Below are 19,890 nucleotides of genomic sequence, written 5' to 3'. Positions count from 1 at the left end.
AGGTTTAATAAAAAACCAAAGAGAGGAATACAGTATCTACAGGAGCAGGGAATGCTTGGCACTACAGCAGAGGACCTGGCACAATTCTTGCACCAAGAGGAACGCCTCTGTTCTGTAAGATTACATGCAGCATAATTAATACACTTGCCCCACTACCTTTGGCCCTGTCCCTGGTATCTGTGCGCTCCCACTCTGTAGTTTGTATCTTAGAGAAACGAACAGGCAAGGCTTCTCATGGACACACCTAATGCCAAAGCTACCTACTGTATCCTTGCTGTCCCGGGCTTCTTAGTAAAGTACTGTGTTACAGTGAAGTGCTGGAGGGTTCCCCATCAGTGGAATGTGCATTTCATCTGTCCCTGGAGACTGGAGGGAGATGGAGTAGTGTCAGTTGCTGGCAGTACCTTCCCAGCAAAGGAGTAGCATGTGCTGCAGTGGCAAAGCATTCTCTGCTGCGTGTTCAACTGGGCACAGTTCAGCTTTCCTTGGCTCTGCAGTAATGCAGATCTTACCTTTGGCAGTGAGGGAAGCAGGAATATGCAGACTGAGGGGGGTATCTAGTACCCCTGTCCCTTGCCACCCCTCCATCAGCTGCTCTGCCCACTCAGCAGCACGTCAGCTTTACAGAGGTGACAGCTGCGCAACTCTTGGCCTAGAAACCTTCTTGCAAAGCTGGCACTTGGACTGCACAGTAATAACTGTCTCGTGTTTTTTAGACTCAAGTGGGGGAATTTCTTGGGGAAAGCAGCAAGTTTAACAAGGAAGTGATGTATGCCTATGTAGACCAACTTGATTTCTGTGGAAAAGACTTTGTCTCCGCTCTGCGTATATTTCTGGAAGGTTTTCGTCTGCCAGGTGAAGCCCAGAAGATTGATAGATTAATGGAGAAGTTTGCTGCTAGATATATTGAATGCAACCAACGGTAATTCAAACCCTTTGTATCAGATCAGTGGCCAAAGAGCACTCCCTGGCTGTACTGTTGTGGCCCTTAGGGGTGGAGGATAGATTAAGCTCATACCCGGCCAGGAACCTCTGCAGGCTCGTGTGAGGAGCAGATCTTGCTGCTGATATTGGATAAGATGTATACTGATGCTGGCATTTCCTTAAATCCCAAGGACTTGCTAGAAGGAATTACTGGAAGAGGGAAGCCCTAAGTAGGTTAAAATGCTACAGCTTATGCAGAGACAATTTTAGACAAATGTAGATTAGTCAAGTATAAAAAAGCAGTAATAAGCAGTAGAAATGGCTAGAATTAATGGCATAAACAGCTAATAGGATGTTACAATGCTTCTGCTTGCCTGTTAGATGTGGAACAAAATGTGTATATGCTATTTGATACCAAATAGGCAAAGTTGCTACTGTTCCTAATGCAATAACCTAAACTGAAGTTTAGCTACACGTCAAGCTTAATTAGTTCCCATTCCTTAATCCAGTTGGTGTATCAGTGGGTTGGTTTTGTATCAATCTTTTTGAAACTCTGGGAGTGAAAAATAAGCTGTCCTTTAACTTTTTAAAGATCATACATTGTTGTTCTCTGGGTAATCTTTAGGCAATGTACTTGAAAATCTCAGTCACCACTAGTTTTCAATATTGTAAAGATGATGCGCTTTTTACCCCCCTTTTTATTTGTGTTTTAAACTACTTGGGGTTTGATGCATTTCTAGCATCAAGCTAGCTTCAGGCTTTGTTGGCTCTTTGGTTGAATCCATAGCACTTATGGGTGTTTTTCTTGCATATGGGACTAGAGCTAATGGACTGAGGAACTGGGAGTCTATAAACCTGTTTTGTTTTTTTCCTCCTTCAGGCAAACACTATTTGCTAGCGCTGACACTGCCTATGTTTTGGCATACTCCATTATAATGCTGACTACAGACTTGCACAGTCCACAGGTAGAAATTAAAAAAATCCAAACTTACAGAAGTTCAAATTTCCCTGGAAGTTGCATTCAAAATCTGATATCCAACTTATTCCTTCTTACAGGTAAAAAATAAAATGACAAAGGAGCAGTACATTAAAATGAATCGAGGAATCAATGACAGTAAAGACCTGCCAGAAGAGTATTTATCCACAATCTATGAAGAAATAGAAGGAAAGAAAATTGCGATGAAAGAGACAAAAGAATACGCAATTACAACCAAGTGTAGTAAACCAAGTAAGAAGGAACTAGAAACGGGAAAGACCACAGTGCTCTTGAACTATTGCAGGAACTTTGGGATGGCACAGTGGTATGCGGAGTCCTCGTGAGAATGCCTTGGGGCAATACATAGAGTACATTTAGAATGGTTGGTGGAGCTATGTGGAGGGAAACTGCCTCAGTTACAACTTAACACGGCTTTCTGTGGTGGGAACAGCTGTGTAGGTGCCTCTGGTACCACGGCAGAAACAAGAAGCGAGATCTGTTGGGGTTTTTAAACATGAGTGTGAGGGGAAAAGGCTGGAATAACTCAAGGGGGAACTTACTTTGCAATTAACTTTTTACGTGCTGACAATGGGTGAGGGCTTGATTTGGGCTGTTTTTTTGTCTTCCTCCATGGTTCAGTGGCTGGGAGGTGTCACAGTCCTTCTGATAGTGTTTGCAGAACAGAGAGATTAGAGAACTTGTTGTGATCTATAGTCACCTCATCCAGACCAAATGAAGACTTCTGTGTGTAGTATCCCCAGCTGTACCCTACTTTTACTGAGAATAGCTGGTACTAATTTAATTCAACTTAGTGAATTCTGAATCGTCAGCATAGTGGTTTTTCCAGTGTTTTCATGCTGTTTGCAGGTTTTCTCAAATCAAAATAGGAACAAAATTAATTTGCTTGAAAATTGAAGTTGCACCCTGTAGTATAAGGGTAAAGAAACACTAAGTTATCAATTTATTTATCATGGTGGTGAGGGCTTGTTTTGTTTTGGGGATGTGAGCCTAAGAAGATACAGGATTCTCCATCCACTTTTACAGGCAGAATGACTTAATAGGGTATGCCCCTCTGACTTTGAACAATTAGGTGGTAGCAGATGTTACATAGTAAAGGACTGAATTAGTTATTTTGTACAGAATAACGTCTTAAACTTGGGTGTGGTTTTTAGTGCTGAACTTCCTTGCCTGCAACTTGGGGCAGCCTCCTGACTTCTAAGATTTTGCAAGATTTTTATCTTTTCAGTTGCAATACCTTTATTTGACATTTTGTGATGCTCAATGTGAAGACATGGAATATGCTCTTGTAAGAAAAGCAATCAATGCCTCTGTGTGGTGTTCCCCTTAGGTGTAGCCAATGAGAAGCAGCGGAGGTTGTTGTACAACTTGGAGATGGAACAAATGGCAAAGACAGCCAAAGCCCTCATGGAGGCAGTGAGCCATGCAAAGGCACCTTTCACCAGCGCCACTCACCTGGATCATGTCAGACCCATGTTCAAAGTGAGTGTCAGGTTCTCGCTGTGTCTTCATCACGAAGAGTTTTAAGCATGGGAAAAAAAGTGGAAAGTTACTCTTCAGAGTTTGCTAAATGCCACAGGTGGACTCTTTGGATATATTTGACTGCAGTGATCCAGTGTTTTGGGCTAAAGTTGTAAGAGACTTCTGAACTTAGTTTCTTCCTCTCTTTAGCTTGTCTGGACTCCACTGCTGGCAGCTTACAGTGTTGGTTTGCAGAACTGTGATGACACAGAAGTTGCATCCCTGTGTTTGGAAGGAATACGCTGTGCAATTAGGATAGCCTGTATCTTTGGAATGCAGGTTGGTGCCAAACTTAGCCTGGGACTCACTGACAGCCATGTGGGCTCTGGGAGGCAGGTGAAGAATTACAAACAGCTTATACATAGCAGATGAAGTGTCATCTGCTTTCTTGAAACGGTAAAAGGTGTTGATGTAATCAAGTATTTCTTCAGCTCTGCTTTTCTTTTTCTTGGTGAATCTTCTATTAAGAATGTTTGCTAACTGGCATCCTACTCTCCTTTAGCTGGAAAATGCTCTAACAGTGCCAGCTATCCATAGAAGGAAAATTTGTAGGCAAGTTGCTTTCTCTGGTTCTTTGGGGACTTGATTTTGATGCTTGTTTCTCTGTCTTGTAGCTTGAACGAGATGCTTATGTACAGGCCCTTGCTCGTTTTTCCTTGTTGACTGCGAGTTCCAGCATTACAGAAATGAAACAGAAGAACATTGATACCATTAAGACACTCATTACAGTTGCTCACACAGATGGCAACTATCTTGGCAATTCTTGGCATGAGGTAAATCTTGATTAGTTTAAATAGTGAATGTGGTGTCATATTTTTTCTTCTACTATCAGCTCCCAGAACCCTCTTGAAAATGCGAAGGAAGTGCATTATATTGTTAAGTTTTTGTTTTGTTTTTTTGTTTGGTTGGTTGGTTTTTGGGTTTTTTTAATATATATATAAAAAAAATGCACTGCATTTTTTTTTTTAAGACCCTGTGGAAACTGTGTGACAATATTGTAATTCTTGTGGGTGCATTTGACATGGACTTTAAATGAAATAAGAAGTCTCATTTGGCTTCAGAAAATTCTGCATATGAACTATTGTATTCTTATTCATGGAAACAGAAATATTCTAGTTCACAGGTCCAGACTTGTCTGTGCAATATTTGGCAACATTTACACCATAAACACATGAAAAATTAGGGCTAAAATAATCTGGTGGGGGATTGGTAAAGATAGGCTCTCAGGATCATATGTGTTTTCTTAAAGCCTATTTTCCAGGAGTAATTTTATCAGCTCTAAATCTGTGCTGCTGCTAAAAGGAGCATTTCTGCTGCCTTAAGTTCTCTGGCTCTAATCTTGGGCTATGTGATTATGAGTCAAAAGGTGCTAGAGCTGACAGATGCCTCAGACCTGGCTCACAGCACACCCTCTTGAGTGCTTGTGCCAGCCAAAGGATGTGGCAGTGGGGGAGGAAGAAGGAAGAGAGTCAATTTTGTGCTATGGCAAGTACAGCATTGGCATTTAAACTGTCTAGGTTGGAACATCATTACTCAAAGTGGTGATAGCTGCAACGTTTCAGTCTTTTTGTCTCTCTACGACAATGAAGTCTCTGGAAGATCAGCTCCAACTTGTTTATAGTCTTGAAAGTTGATGCTGTAAAAAGTAATAAAAAGGTTTCCTTTAGTAGTTAGAGATCCAGGTTAGATTTTTGAGCACTGTTTATTTTATTCTTGTATTGGAATGATTCATGGTGGCTGATAATATTGAATGAACCACTCAACTTCATTTTCAATTTTATTAGCAATGTTTTAGCTCCATCAAAGCTGTTGTCATGGTCAAAGTTGTTTTAATGGTTGGAGAACCTGGGAAGGTTATAAATATTAAATACAAATATATGTTAAGAATAAAAATATGGTGGTGTCCAGAAACACAATGTTTAATTTATTTTGGTTTTAGATCTTGAAATGTATTAGCCAGCTGGAACTGGCACAGCTCATAGGAACTGGTGTGAAAACTCGCTATTTGTCTGGTTCTGGGCGTGAGAGGGAAAGCAGCATTAAGGGCTATGCCTCTGCAGGAGAAGAGTTTATGAGCCTGGGATTAGGTAAGATTATTAATCCTGGATTTCACAAAGGTGCACATACAAGTGGAGTAAGGATGTTAAAGAATCCTCAATCTTATAACATACTCAAATATATTTACATGCTTCCAGGGGAAGCTGTGTTGGATTAATGAAACTGTGTATTTCAATGTGTGTTTATAATTACCACATCTGTTCTAACTTTGGAATTTGGTTAAGCTATTTAATAACTATTCCAGATTTATTTGTTGGAATATGTTATTGTCAAAACTGTTTTGCCATACAAAGTCATGGTTTTGTTACAATTATTAATTAAAAGAAAAAAAGGGCCATTTACTTTTAGGAATTAATAGATGTTTTGACAACTGACAATTGGTTTTCCAAAGGAATTTCTTACCTCTGTATGTTGGGCTTGATGTTCCAGTTACTATTGTTTCTGCAGTATGTGCAAGAAACAAACCTTAGATTTTTGGCTGTAAATTAGAGGGACAAGGCAAGTTGACTTTTAAAACCACTAAGGAAATTAATTTTAAAAAACTCTGGAGTGGATGCTATACGTGATGATTATGATGAATACAGAACTGTGCTGAATACAGAACTGATTAACTACTTGTAGCTGACTTAGAGTTCATATTTTAAAATAATATTTTATCAGTTCCAATTTTATTAACAATGTCATATTGTCTTAACAAGCACGATGTTTAGCTGTGTAATAATCTGTCACAGATCTGGCAAAGGCACCATCTGCTCCATATAAATTACATGGTACCTAGAAGCAGTAGACGCTTCTTGTCTACTTGTTTGATGTTGCAGTTAATATAAAGTTGTTATTTCCTGATGGCAAATACTGGTTTTTAATGGCTTTTATTGCAGGGAACCTTGTTGGGAGTGGGGCTGACAAACGGCATATGGCAAACATTCAGGAGTCTGTGGGGGAGACCAGCTCACAGAGTGTGGTGGTAGCAGTAGACAGGTACTGAGAATGTAATCTCTGCACTCTTACCTAAATCGTCATCTTTGTCATCTGCCCTTCTGAAATGTCTAAAGACATGCTTCTATCCTAAATCACGTGTTGGAATGGGACTGCTTAGTAATTACTGATACAATTGTGCAAGTCTGCACAGTCATATATTCAGACTTGCAGTGTTTATTCTAACCATTAGTGTGTCTGTTACCACATCAAAGTCCAGAAGACTTGGGAATGTTCTGCACTTTATCAGTGTTCTATATGGACCACTATCAGTAGTCTGAACTTCTCTCAAGACTGAACAGCTGAAGGGGAAGAAGGGACAATGGTGCATCCACAGTCTTTCTTCTGTTTTGACAGCCACAGCTGACCATATTCTCAGAGCATTTAGAGATAAAAGGTGGCTGATAACCAGTAAAGTCTTGTAGCAAAGCTTTCTTACTGTCTGTTTATTGTCCCCATGAAATTTAACATGCTGTCACCCAACTGAGTGTTCCAGCATAACTTGGCTGGGTAAACTTGTGAGCCTGTGCCTGTTCCTGCAGTGGGGCAGGAGCACAGTAGACTGTGACTTGGTGCAGGAAAGAGGATGCTTAGACGAAGGAAAAATGCATGTACTGCTGCCAAGGAGCAGGAATACAAGAGGTGCAGAGTTCATAGCATGGAGGATTGTGAAGTACCTCCAGATGTGCTGACCTTTTGCTGCAGCACTAACTTGACTCTTGTGGATGCGCAGCTGAAACTCCAACTCCTGTATTTGTTCCGTAGGATATTCACAGGCTCCACGAGGCTGGATGGGAATGCCATAGGTACGTATGGTGGGTTACAGGGCCCCTGGCACTGGAGCATCCTGGCTCACAGCAGGCTTCTCCTGTGCAGTTGACTTTGTGCGCTGGCTGTGTGCTGTTTCCATGGATGAGCTGGCGTCCCCGCACCACCCGCGCATGTTCAGCCTGCAGAAGATAGTGGAGATATCCTATTACAACATGAACCGCATTAGGCTGCAGTGGTCGAGGATTTGGCATGTGATTGGAGATCACTTCAATAAGGTACTTCTTAAAATCAAGTTACACTATATGCATGAGTAGCAGAACTTCTTTAATCAAGCTTTCCCTTCTGTGTTGATAGTGGCTTAAGCTCTGATATTGAAAAAAATTCCATTCAAAGCACCTAAAAGAAGCACCTATTTAAAAATCTGAAGTTACAATAGAAATGTTTACGGGAATGATCTTTAATCATATAATCTTCATTATATGATTTAGTATTTTTGTAATTTTTCTTTGTCTTTTCCTTCTGATAAAATGCCAAGTTAGTTTGCCTCTGAAATGTACACAGGTGATCCTGGAACAACCATTGTTTTCCTTAGGAAATTGAACCATGTTAGGATGGGATTTTTTTAACCAAAGATTTCATTTATCGTATTGTATTTTAATTTAAATTTTAGCATCTAGCTGGCTATTATAGTGCTGCATTGATGCATTCAAAATCCATGGGTCTGTTTCGATGGACAAAATGACAGAAAGCCCCCTTCAACAGGAACCCCTTCTTTCCCGAGTATCTGAGCACTAGAATGTGCTAGCAGTGTTTAGTGGGCTGACATGGAACCTGAATTATGAATTTATTACTCACATAAATGACACTTTGGCTGATAAATGTTTGAAAATATGCTTTTTTTCTAGGTTGGGTGTAACCCTAATGAAGATGTTGCCATCTTTGCTGTAGACTCATTAAGGCAACTGTCAATGAAATTTCTTGAGAAGGGAGAGTTAGCCAACTTTCGCTTCCAGAAGGACTTCCTAAGGCCTTTTGAGCATATTATGAAGAAAAACAGGTGTGAGGCACTGCAATTTCTGCTTTAGCTTGCTTTAGTCCCACTTAAGGATGTCACCTGGCATGGGTTTGATGGTCATGTACAGGGAAGTGGGGCAGTTACTTTGTGCCAGTGTAAAGTAGTCTTGCTTTCCTTTCTCCTTTTTTTTTTAAGATCACCGACTATTCGAGACATGGTGATCCGCTGTATTGCTCAGATGGTGAACTCTCAAGCTGGTAACATTCGTTCAGGCTGGAAAAATATCTTTGCGGTCTTTCATCAAGCAGCGTCAGACCACGATGGGAATATCGTAGAGCTGGCCTTTCAGACTACAGCACACATAGTTAGTAAGTAGTGCTTGACAGATGCACGCACCCAAATTCGCTTTGCTGCTGTGAGTCTGCCTTAAAAGGCTCATCTGAATAAGGCTTTTGTATTTGCAGGCAAATAAACACACAACCTTGCAGCCAGACTGTTTAAACTCTGCAGCTGTGTCATACCCATTAAGTCTCCTGAATACTATGGACAGGACAAACTAGATATAGCTATTCTGCTGTAGAACTTTGGAATGCAGTTGGTGAGGCAGGACAGGGAAGAATGCAAGAGAAAGCAAAGAACCATATTTAATGTAGAAGATCTGGTCCTTTCATGTTTGTCTATTCCATAGCAGTATACCATGGGTGGCATGCCTAGATTGATGCAGTTTATCTATGGATTTTAATATCAGTAAATTTTAAGAAGTGTATTTGTTTGTTCTTCACAGCAAATATTTTTCAGCAGCATTTTCCAGCAGCAATTGACTCATTTCAGGATGCAGTAAAATGCCTCTCTGAGTTTGCCTGTAATGTTGCCTTCCCGGACACCAGCATGGAAGCCATCAGGCTTATTCGTTACTGTGCAAAATATGTCTCAGAAAGACCACAGGTACATTTGAATTTTTACCCTGTTGCATTTTCACACTCTCTTCTACTGTTAAATGGACTTTAATCTACTAAGAAAGAGCTTTCAGACTCAAACTTCAATTGCAAGTGTTTGTATTCAAAGCTTATTTGGATTTAGGAGAAATTTTGGTATTATATAAGCAGTAAACTAGGGCTAGTTAAATAATGTTAAGTCGTGTAAGTCCAAATGGGAAATAACTGAATTAAATAGTCCTTGTTTGTTTTTTTGGTTTTGTGGTGTTAAGATGACTTGGAAAGCAGTACTTCCTGTTCTGTCACCCTAATTATCTCTAGTTCAGTTGGTTACAAACATGCGTATTCTTCTACATCAGTCTGTTGTGTGAATACTGAATGTAAGAATCACTGGCTGAGGAGAGCCTGGAGTTGCATTGCAGTTGCACGTCCCCACTGCATGCTGCATTCAGTGTACCAGAGATGTGTAGAACTGGTTTCTGCCAATTTTAGATTTCCTTGTAACGTGCATTGATATAACAGTTGTCTGTCACTGTTAAAGCTGATGGCTAAGAAGTCCAGACCTCAGCAACTTGTAAGGCCTTTAGCTGGACTGAATTAAAAAACAGATTGAAGTATTTATTGCCATATGTTATTTTCTAGTATTTTTGCAAATAGTTACATCTCAGAGCTATACTTACATTTTGCAGGATTGGAGTGTTACAGTAGGACTAAGCTAACTTTCCAAGTCTGTCTGTACCACTATTAGTATCTAAATTTGTCATATTTAAAGATTTTTAAGATAATTTTTTCTTTAAATCTTTTTTGCCTGCTGATCTTCAAGGTATTAAGAGAATACACAAGCGATGACATGAATGTGGCTCCTGGGGACAGAGTGTGGGTCAGAGGATGGTTTCCTATTTTGTTTGAACTTTCTTGTATCATCAATCGTTGCAAATTAGATGTTCGTACAAGGTAATCAAGGTTTTATTTTTTTGATTTTTTTAAAAATTGTAATTAATTTAGTGAAGATATCACAGTAACACATTTTAACATCTGTTCCTATACTTGTTTGGGTTTGTTTATAGAGGCTTAACAGTGATGTTTGAAATCATGAAGAGTTATGGGCATACCTTTGAAAAGCACTGGTGGCAAGACCTGTTTAGAATTGTGTTTCGGATTTTTGATAATATGAAACTCCCTGAGCAACAAACAGAGGTAAAACCAAAAAACCCCCAAGAAGTAAGCATTCTCTAGAGTTGTCTTTTCAAGAACTCGCACATCTGAGGCAGCAGTTTGTATTGACATCAGATATTGCCACCCCATACTGCCCTAGACTTAACTAAACACATTCTATATTCTGCCAAATTCTGTGGCATGAATGAAAATTGCCACAGTGTCCAGTGACCTCTGTGTGTGTGTGTTCTGTCTGATTATTTTCAAGGAGAATGTTCTCACTCTGTTGTGAACGTGTACAGTTTTCTGAGCAGTGTTCATGTGGCCAACTAAGTATTTCTGACAAGACATCTGCAGTCGTGAGGCTTTAATTCTGAGTTCTCTCCTCAGAGCTGTGTCTCTTGTTGACCAGCCATGTATAAGCGAACTGTTGTTCTTATGGACGAATCCCCATAGAACCAAAGACTTCATTTTCTCTCCCAGAAATCAGAGTGGATGACCACGACATGCAACCATGCACTTTATGCCATCTGTGACGTGTTCACGCAGTTCTATGAAGCTTTACACGAGATCCTTCTTCCCGACATACTTGCACAGTTACACTGGTGTGTAAAACAAGGTACCTTACTTATCTGTTTTTTTGATTAAATGTATTTTTAAATGTTCATTACTTAAGAAGGGGAAGGTTAACTGAATTTTGGAAGAATAAAAGTTCCCATTAGGACAATATGTGTTGCAACAGATTGATGCAATATCTTGAGTATTTGAGCACCAATCTTTTTATTGAGTTAGGCAACTATTTTGTTGCTATGTTCATAATGTACTCATGGTGTTACTGTGACACAGAAAAAGCTTTTGGAGGCTGGTGTCAATCTTCTGAATCTTCTGCCAACAACCTTTCTTCATTTGACTGCAGGGATACATTACCTCCTTTATTTACACATACAGATATGTGCATGCATTCTGATTTTTTCTTTTCTCTTTTTTTTCTCATTTTTATCTTTTTTTCTTATTTTCTCACACCTGCTTCGCCCCCTTCTCCCAGCCATCGTGTACTTCTAAATACAGCTTTCTAAAGAACGTGTTTTCCTTCTGGCTCCAGCTCTTACACCTGAAATCCTGCGTGTTACTGGCATGGAATGTCGGGGACGATCGTGCAGTAAATCATAAGTTTCCAATTGCTGCTTTTCCTTCCTTTTTCTCACTGTGTGCTTCCCTACTGCATCTGCCCTGTCTTTTATCTTCCCTGGTTGGATTTCCATCTCATGAAGGCTATTTTGAAACTCTTTTTTTTATTCAGTAGGTTCCTCAGCTTCATATTGTTGTAACATATTATATAGGTAGGCTTTGAGCCAAGACACTGTGCGTTTCACAGTATTGTGAAAAATTGATAAAATTTTTAATGGAGCAGTAATAGGGAATGCTTAATTTTTGATTGATATTGTAGAAGTTGATAAATATGGAATGTTTCTTTCACAGATAATGAGCAGTTGGCACGATCAGGTACAAACTGCCTAGAAAACCTGGTAATACTCAATGGACAGAAATTCAGCCCTGAAGTCTGGGGCCAGACATGCAATTGTATGCTAGAAATCTTCAAAACAACTATTCCTCATGTGTAAGTTCATAAGTTTAATTCTTACATTGATACCAAATTCCAGAGCAACAATATTTACCTTTTTTGTTTTGTTCTGTTTTGTTTGGGTTTTTTTGTTTGTGTTGGTTTTTTTTGTTGTTTTTGTTTTATTTGGTTTTTTGTTTGTTTTTTTCCTTAACTCTGTGAAGCTTGCTGACATGGAAGCCTGTAGGAATGGAGGAAGATTCATCTGAAAAACACTTGGTAAGAGTTTACTCGGCAATAAACTGACTTGAAGGGTTTTGTGTGTTAGGTTAGCTTTTGAAAAATTCTGTTGTAGTCAATACATTTGACAAAAAAAAAAGACAGTAGATTGTATTTGGTGTTACTGTAAAAAATGATGTAAAGAATGGACGCAGGAAGCCTTTGAATGTAGGATTAGGGAAGTAATCTGAAAAGTGATAGCTGGTTGGGAGTTAGTGTTTTGGATTGCTGGAATTGCTCTGCACTCTCTTCTAGGATTTGGACCTAGATCACCAGTCTTTAAGCAGCATGGATAAAAATGCTTCTGAAAGAGGACAAAGCCAATATTCAAATCCAACAGATGAGAGCTGGAAGGGTGGTCCTTATACAAGTAAGGAAATCATACAAGCTTTTTCGATGCACCTTTATAGCCAATCTTAGTTCACTTCTGTAGTTCTTTACAGAAAGTTTTGAGGCAGTTAAACTTGGGATAAGTCTTTGCAATTTGTGTTTATGCCTTGCAGAGAGATTTTCTCTTTAGAAGATAATTCACAGCATTACTAAATATCAAATTGTTAATGGGAATGTCCTATTTTGCTAGCCTGTTGTAAGTGAATTGGCATGAATTGCTTCTGAAAATTGTGTTGCTCCATTTCATTAGACCAAAAACTATTTGCTGGCCTCCTGATCAAATGTGTGGTACAGCTGGAGTTGATACAGACCATTGATAATATAGTGTTCTATCCAGCAACAAGCAAGAAGGAAGATGCTGAGCACATGGCTGCAGCTCAGGTACCAATCAGGCTTACTTGTAATCTTGTTGTGACAGTAAAGTACAAACTATGCAATGCTCTGACGTGTTTACAGAATAGTGTCTTTTTCTGTCTCTCAGCACTACCCTGAATGTGTGTGTAAACTACTCTTAAGTTGTGATTTTTTTGTCTGCCTCCAGTGTTGCCTGGTGGTCTGCCTGTTGTAGTATTACATTAGCTATATTTTTATTATCAATAAAATAGATGATAATTGTTTTTATCATGAATACATACTCATCAAAAATGGTTTTTGTTTGTTTGGGGGAAAGCATTCTTTTCTGCTCATTAGACTGAGTGTCTTCATTTAGCCACATCTGAGGCTTTGCTCAGCCTCTGGATGTTTGCACAGGAAGCGTTGCAGAAGTTGGACTTCAGCAAGGTCAATGATCAAGATTTCACTCATTGCCAACCTTGGAGATGTCTGTGTCCCTGAAAGTTCTGATTCTGGGCAGTAGTGCACAGTACCTCTGGCTTGGCTTTAATAAAGCCCTAAGCTGGAAGTTCTGGCTTGTGCATTCAGGTAGTATTTTGGAGATGGTATAGTTAAATTCCTAGTGAAATTAGCTAAAAATATTGACCAATTTAATTAAATTTGACATGAGCCAAAGATGGATTTCTACACTAGGCAGCATTTAAACCTGCACTGCTTTTGTCGTTCATTTTGATGTTTTTCAGAATTCAACAGACCTACCCAGTCAGCTTCTAGAGAAGAGGAAATGTTCTGTACTGTATTGCTATGACTGCAATGTCTCAATAAGGGAGTTCTTCCCTTGCTCTTGAGTCTTATTTTCTTATCAGTAAATAGGATAGATGATAACTTCTCTCTTCTTAAGTATCCTACTGAGAAGAGTACCACTCTGCTGTGTTGTACTGCACTAATACTGCATTGCACCTATAAATTGGAATTAGGAGTTACTAGAGTTTGTGGCATGTGCTCTCTCTCTCTCTGTCCCTCTCCCCCTGTTCTTTAGCGAGACACGCTGGATGTAGACATCCACATTGACACAGAAGACCAAGGAATGTATAAATACATGTCTTCACATCACCTCTTTAAGTTACTGGATTGTCTGCAAGAGTCTCATTCATTTTCAAAAGCCTTTAATTCAAATTATGAGCAGCGAACTGTGTTATGGAGAGCAGGTAAGGCTTTTATTTTTATTTGATAAAAATGCTGAAATACACTTCTAGCTTTAAGTAACAAGATACAACAGTATGCCATCACAGTCACCTCTAGAGTTTATTAGACAGTCACATGCTTTTATTGCTTGTCTCCTTCCTGATGACTTGAATAATTCTGTTTGCTAAATTATCTGCTTTTTTTTATTAAAGTAGAGCTACACTGCTGGTACTGCTGTAGCTAAGTATCTTTATAAATAAATCAGAACTCAATCAAAATCAAGGAGGAGGAAATACTGTCTGGACAAGAAATCACTATTGGTCACTAGTGCAGGTATTGTTGATAAAATTTATTTTTGGCTAATAACACCAACTGTGGATGTTCCCTCTCTTTCTGTGTGGGACTGATTTCTAGGGTTCAAGGGTAAATCAAAACCCAATCTCTTAAAACAAGAGACCAGCAGCCTGGCATGCTGCCTGAGGATCCTGTTCCGGATGTACGTGGACGAGAGCCGGCGGGAGGCCTGGGACGCTGTGCAGCGGCGGCTGCTCAGGTAGGACAGCCCTGCTCAGGACGGGAATGGGCAGAGAGGGGTGTGGCCACTCTTTATTAAAAGTTCACTTAGCAGTAAGGAAGCAATCTGTCTAGAATAGACAAAGCATCTTCTTGCCTGACATAGGCTTTTCTCTATGGAAGTGGTGATGTCTGAATAGTTTTCCCATCTGAGTACATAGTGATAGAGGTATGATAGGATACACTAATAGAAAAAGAGTGCAGTATAAGCTGCTGTATACCTGGAATTTAAACAAATGTAGAAAATAATTCTAAATAAATATCAAAAGGTATTTGGGTGAGTTGGTACATAGAAGTTGAAAGTACCAGTCTCTTATCAAATGTGAAGATCTCCCAACTTGTTCTTGGTACTAATACAGGGGATTCTGATCTACCAGCATGTACAGACATGTTAATCTGCTCAGTCCTTCTTTAATTAAGAGTGTCCTTAAAATAGCCATAGTAAATGCTACAGTTTGTACCTTGTGTTGACAATCTGCAGCAAGGACCAAAAATTTATTAGTACAAAACAGTCCAAATTTGGAGGGAGAGCTCTCTCATGGTGCTGTTGCCTAAGCTGTCCCAATGTCAGGTCAGGAAATAATATTTGCAGGTTAAAAGTGACAGCACTTCAATTACAAAATATTTATCAGGCAAATTAGACTTTTTCTTCTCTGTCACCAACATGAAAAGTATTTCAGTTCAGTTATCTGGAACAATTCCTGAACCAGAAAAAGCAAATTTGTGTAGTTAAAGTTGTTGCATGGGATTGAAAACTTTCCCATGGAAGTGCATCTTGTTTGAAAACAAAGTACACTGAGAGGACAAATAGAGCATGTAATCAAAAACTTTGTAAGGGTTTTCTTTATGGTTTGTGTGAACTGTGCCATCTCTCCAGTGTGTGCAGTGAAGCCCTGGCGTATTTTATTACTGTCAACTCAGAAAGCCACAGAGAAGCCTGGACCAACCTCCTGCTGTTGCTTTTAACAAAAACACTAAAAATCAGTGATGATAAGGTAAGAAGAGGCTGGAAGTCGTATCTGCATTTGAGTATGTTTTTCATTCCTTCTTCAGTCTGAGTTCAGTCTTCATTTCCATCCAGATTGGAGGTGGGACGTTCCTCATAGTGAGTGCTCTCTTCGCAGTACAGCAGTGGCAGCTCCACTGTCTGCAGGCATTCTGCATTGTGGAAATGGGGCTGCATCCATCCAATTCCCAGTTGTGTGGGAATGTGAATAGAATTACTGAACAGCTTTCATATAAAAGCACAATGAGTGTGCAGTAAAGGATACGCTTATGCTGTATTACAGCTGCACAGGAATGGTGAGGGTGAATTTCACCACTGTAAAATTGGAATTCCAGTTCCTTGACAGTGATGGCACGAATAATTCTCAGGATCTTGGCCCTTTTGAGGAAAAGGGAATGCAAATATTCACGTTGCTACAAAAAGACCCCGATACCACCTCTAGTCTGAGGACTCACAAAAACCTGACTCTGCTTGGGGAGTAACACCAAAGGCTGGCCCCGTGTGCGCTGCTGTCGCAAACAACACGGAGCTTGGTGCCCTTGGGCCGTTGGGAGGGCTTGGGTGAGACCTGGTGTTTTAACAAGTTGGTGTAGCCATGAATGTGTCAAAACTTTGCATTTTCCTCTAGCAATAGAGAATGACGTTCTGTTTTTGTATCTTGGTTAGTTCAGGGCACACGCTTCCACGTATTACCCGTACCTGTGTGAGATCATGCAGTTCGACCTGATCCCCGAGCTGCGGGCGGTGCTGCGCAAGTTCTTCCTGCGCATAGGGGTGGTGTTCAACATCTGCATCACGGACGAGCAGGCACGGACAACTGGGATAAACCTGCCTTCCTGGTAGCTCTAAGTGAGGCTGTTACACCAGCCCGTACATAAAGCTGTGTCCAGAGATGGGTTGAAGTGGATGGGAGAAAAATGGGACCCTGATGTATCACCACAGGAGCAAGTTATTCTTACCACAATGGCATTTGGGAACGAGGAAAATAATCCTGTTCTGTCCATCCTACAAAAGTGTCAGCAGTTTTATTTAAATTATTGCTTACAGAGTCAATACAGTAGGTGTGCAGTCTCTTTGTTTCAATGCTAATCATTTGTATGATCCAGTATGTCTCTTCTAGTCTTTTATCCACTGCTCAGTCTTGCATCCCAGGTAGAGCTGATAAATCAGCTGGATCTCTCAACAGAAGTTATGCCCCTTGGAAAAAATGACTGTATTTGTGTAGCCTTGTGATGTTGGCACGTGTTCATAATAAACTCGACTGCGGTGGCCAGTGACCACCCGAGATCCCTCTGGGTTTTCCTTTGTATCCAGGACCAGGCCAGGCAGGGCACCAGGCTGTTGAAATGGACAGCCTGTAGGATATTTGGAGGTGGTTTTCCTCCTGTTTAGCAAATGACTTAAAAAAAAAAATTTAGTATCAGTACTGCATCTTCTGAGACTTATTTTTAGTTTTATGGAAGATTTTACATCAGGAGCATCAATAGTATCTACTCCTTTAGTTTATTAGGCTTGAGTTAAAGGCATTTAAGAAAAAGAAAAGGCTTTCCTTTTCCTTTCATACATTGGCAGATCATGGACAGAGCATACACAGGAACATCAAAAACGGCTCAGAACAAATAAACCCACCTTTTTGACCCTTGAATATAACGTATTTAGCAGTAATTGTGACTGCTTAGCAAAAAGTCCTGTCCTTAACACAAGTTTGTCTCCTTTTACTGCAGATTTGCAAGTTCTGATTTGTCATTTTGTGCAAATGATTTTTGTTCTCAACTCTTAGTTCCTAGTGGCATCTTAAAAAAACCCAAATTTCAAAAAAACTGCTCTAGCAAAATGAAACAAGTTCATCCCTGTGCTCTAAGTGACCAACACAATTCTGTGCTTTGAAGGTTATCTGTGAAGCAAAATGTGACATGACACCACAGCTTTGCTTGCCCAAGAGTTTTTTTTTTTCTTTCTTTCTTTCCTTGAAATGCATTGGGTTTCTGTGACAATGTTTCCATGACAGAATATTGTCTTGACCTTTGAAATAATTTTAAATTTCAAGTTTCAAGACTTCTCTAAACCAGGAAAGTGTGGCAGGATGGGAGGAGAGGCTCCACTTTCTAAAATAATGCAAAGTGTTGTATTAACTACTGTGCTATCCAGAATAGCAAACTTAAAGTATTAACAATATTTAAAGAAAAAAACAAACCGACAAACAGCAACAACAACCTACCTACTTGAATGGAACTAAGTGTATAACATTATTTTGTTTTTTGAGTTGAGTTTCCTGGTAGGATGGCCTCAGGTGAGGTTTTCTTGGGATACGCTGCTCTGAGCTGCTGGGAATGTGCTGTCTTTGGGGTTTGTTGTTGTTTTTGTTTGTTTGTTTGTTTTTTTGTGATCTATTTCCAAAGGGTTTTTATGGTGCTCCTCAGTACATCAGCTTGTCCTATGTAAGCATTGTTTGGGAAAGGTTTTGCAGTCAGTAGTAGTCACATGGCTTTCACAATTTATTTTTACTTTTTATTTTTAACCAAAGAAAAGTAAGTGGTGGTTGTGGCTCTTTGACTTTTAAATGCCCATTAGGTTAAATCTATACACTGCTATTTAGTAGAAGGGAATATATGGCTATATATGACAATAGGAGAAGAGTGAAAAATAAGCAATGCTGATACTTAAATTGCTGCATTTGAAATATCCTTTTGTGTTGCATCTCGTGTAGCTGCTCATTCCCTGGGACTGTCTCATTGCATTGGGTACTGCAGAAAATGAAGTATTTATTTTAATTCTATTTAAATCTGTAAGAATATGCTATTCCTTTTTTTCTGGTTGTAGGTAGTCCTAAGAAAAATATTGGAACTGTAATTTTTCAGATTTGGAATGTGTTATTGCCTCATGGAATGTGTTCCCTCCTGTCCCATCAGACACACCTGGTCCAGCTGCATGTTCCTCTGTGTGTCACAGGTTTGAAAGCCCTAGTCATGTCTTGAAACAAGTCTCAATTTTGAGATCTTATATGACTTCACAGTTGCTTCATGGGCTTTCTTTACTGTAAGGGGCAGCATTTGTACTCTCTCTGCACATGGGATGTTTAATCCATGCTTCCCTTCAGCCTTTGGTCTGAGACTGTTCTTTTCCTTAAGAAAAGCTTTTGTTGTAATTACACCAGTTACAAACTGCTGAAGTTGGGTATGTGATATCCAACCATCCCAGAGCCTGCAGTGCATGAAGGAGAAGGAACTGGAATGCAATTGCATTGTCAGAGCCTTAATCCTATCCTGTTTCTGCAGGTGATTGTCTCCATTAGAGCAATAATCAGGGTCTGTTCAGGTTACGTCCACAGCACTTGTTGGTTTTCCTCAGAGAGTCAGAAAGGGCAGAACCCACAGCCCTCCCAGTGAAGCTCAGCCCTCCTCGAGTGGACCCAGCTTGTTCCTTCTCCCCCCCTCCACTGACACCGGCTGTTACTGGCTCCGCTGGAACCGGGAGCGCAGCCGGGCTCGCTGTCTGGAGAGCAGGACTGTGCAATACAGGCACTGAGAGAAAGTCACCTCTTGGACGTGTTTGTGCAATAGATGAATCTGCAACTCATCCACCTGTAATGGCATAAATAATGGAGACTCCGTGGGGTTTGCTGTTACGTGTCCTTTCAGACCTCCCGAGGGAAGGAAGGGGGAGAGGATGCTAACGAGGAAAACCCTAAACCCTCCCTTTCGTGGTGATTAAAAACTCCCTTCACGTTGCTTCTGTTGTGTCTTACAGTCCAGGAAAAGGCTGTTTTTAAAGCAGTTTGTTATCCATGTCTGGTATCTCACTTTCCAAACTGTCAACAGCACAATCTAAACCATGTCCACTGCTACAACAGCCAACCCCCAGATTTTAGCTCAATCTTACTATTCAGGACAAAGATTAAAAATAGTAACTCTGTCAACAGTACATTTCCCTTTAATCTGTAAGTTCAGTTTGTTCAGCACCTTTGTTTAAAATGTATGTTTTCACATATTTAAAATGCCTGAGTTTTAATACCTCCGTATTAAGTGCATTTACCATCAATAATTTAAAGACCATTCCTTGCCAATGGATGTATAGAGTTCTGAGAGAATACCAAAATTATATAATATGAAAAACTATGTAAAGTTTTCTACATGAAAATACGATGTATAATAGTTATAATATTCCATACTTTAATCAAGTGATAAATCAATAAAGTTTTACGAAGTGTTGCGTCTT

General features: G+C 39.8%; 1 protein-coding gene across 2 annotated transcripts in view; it reads left to right on the top strand.

Moving 5' to 3' along the window:
- ARFGEF2 (ADP ribosylation factor guanine nucleotide exchange factor 2) overlaps positions 1 to 19,888 on the top strand; it is a 35,424-nt gene extending 15,536 nt beyond the window's left edge. For both annotated transcript variants that reach the window (XM_039563328.1, XM_039563327.1), the window contains exons 15-39: positions 3 to 114; positions 717 to 922; positions 1,805 to 1,889; positions 1,981 to 2,152; positions 3,249 to 3,400; positions 3,590 to 3,718; positions 4,054 to 4,212; positions 5,379 to 5,526; positions 6,376 to 6,475; positions 7,238 to 7,278; positions 7,349 to 7,518; positions 8,149 to 8,300; positions 8,454 to 8,626; positions 9,043 to 9,203; positions 10,017 to 10,147; positions 10,261 to 10,390; positions 10,832 to 10,967; positions 11,828 to 11,966; positions 12,134 to 12,188; positions 12,444 to 12,558; positions 12,829 to 12,959; positions 13,951 to 14,119; positions 14,511 to 14,649; positions 15,547 to 15,664; positions 16,342 to 19,888. In XM_039563328.1, the coding sequence (XP_039419262.1) occupies positions 3 to 114; positions 717 to 922; positions 1,805 to 1,889; positions 1,981 to 2,152; positions 3,249 to 3,400; positions 3,590 to 3,718; positions 4,054 to 4,212; positions 5,379 to 5,526; positions 6,376 to 6,475; positions 7,238 to 7,278; positions 7,349 to 7,518; positions 8,149 to 8,300; positions 8,454 to 8,626; positions 9,043 to 9,203; positions 10,017 to 10,147; positions 10,261 to 10,390; positions 10,832 to 10,967; positions 11,828 to 11,966; positions 12,134 to 12,188; positions 12,444 to 12,558; positions 12,829 to 12,959; positions 13,951 to 14,119; positions 14,511 to 14,649; positions 15,547 to 15,664; positions 16,342 to 16,518 (3,400 nt within the window). In that variant the 3' untranslated portion in view covers positions 16,519 to 19,888. The remainder of the gene's footprint in view (positions 1 to 2; positions 115 to 716; positions 923 to 1,804; positions 1,890 to 1,980; positions 2,153 to 3,248; positions 3,401 to 3,589; positions 3,719 to 4,053; positions 4,213 to 5,378; positions 5,527 to 6,375; positions 6,476 to 7,237; positions 7,279 to 7,348; positions 7,519 to 8,148; positions 8,301 to 8,453; positions 8,627 to 9,042; positions 9,204 to 10,016; positions 10,148 to 10,260; positions 10,391 to 10,831; positions 10,968 to 11,827; positions 11,967 to 12,133; positions 12,189 to 12,443; positions 12,559 to 12,828; positions 12,960 to 13,950; positions 14,120 to 14,510; positions 14,650 to 15,546; positions 15,665 to 16,341) is intronic.
- Positions 19,889 to 19,890: the final 2 nt, after the last annotated feature.

This window comes from Corvus cornix, chromosome 20 (genome assembly GCF_000738735.6).
Source record: "Corvus cornix cornix isolate S_Up_H32 chromosome 20, ASM73873v5, whole genome shotgun sequence".
Taxonomy (NCBI): domain Eukaryota; kingdom Metazoa; phylum Chordata; class Aves; order Passeriformes; family Corvidae; genus Corvus; species Corvus cornix.
The sequence above is the reverse complement of the archived record's forward strand: the minus strand, read 5'-3'. Positions and strand labels throughout refer to the sequence as shown.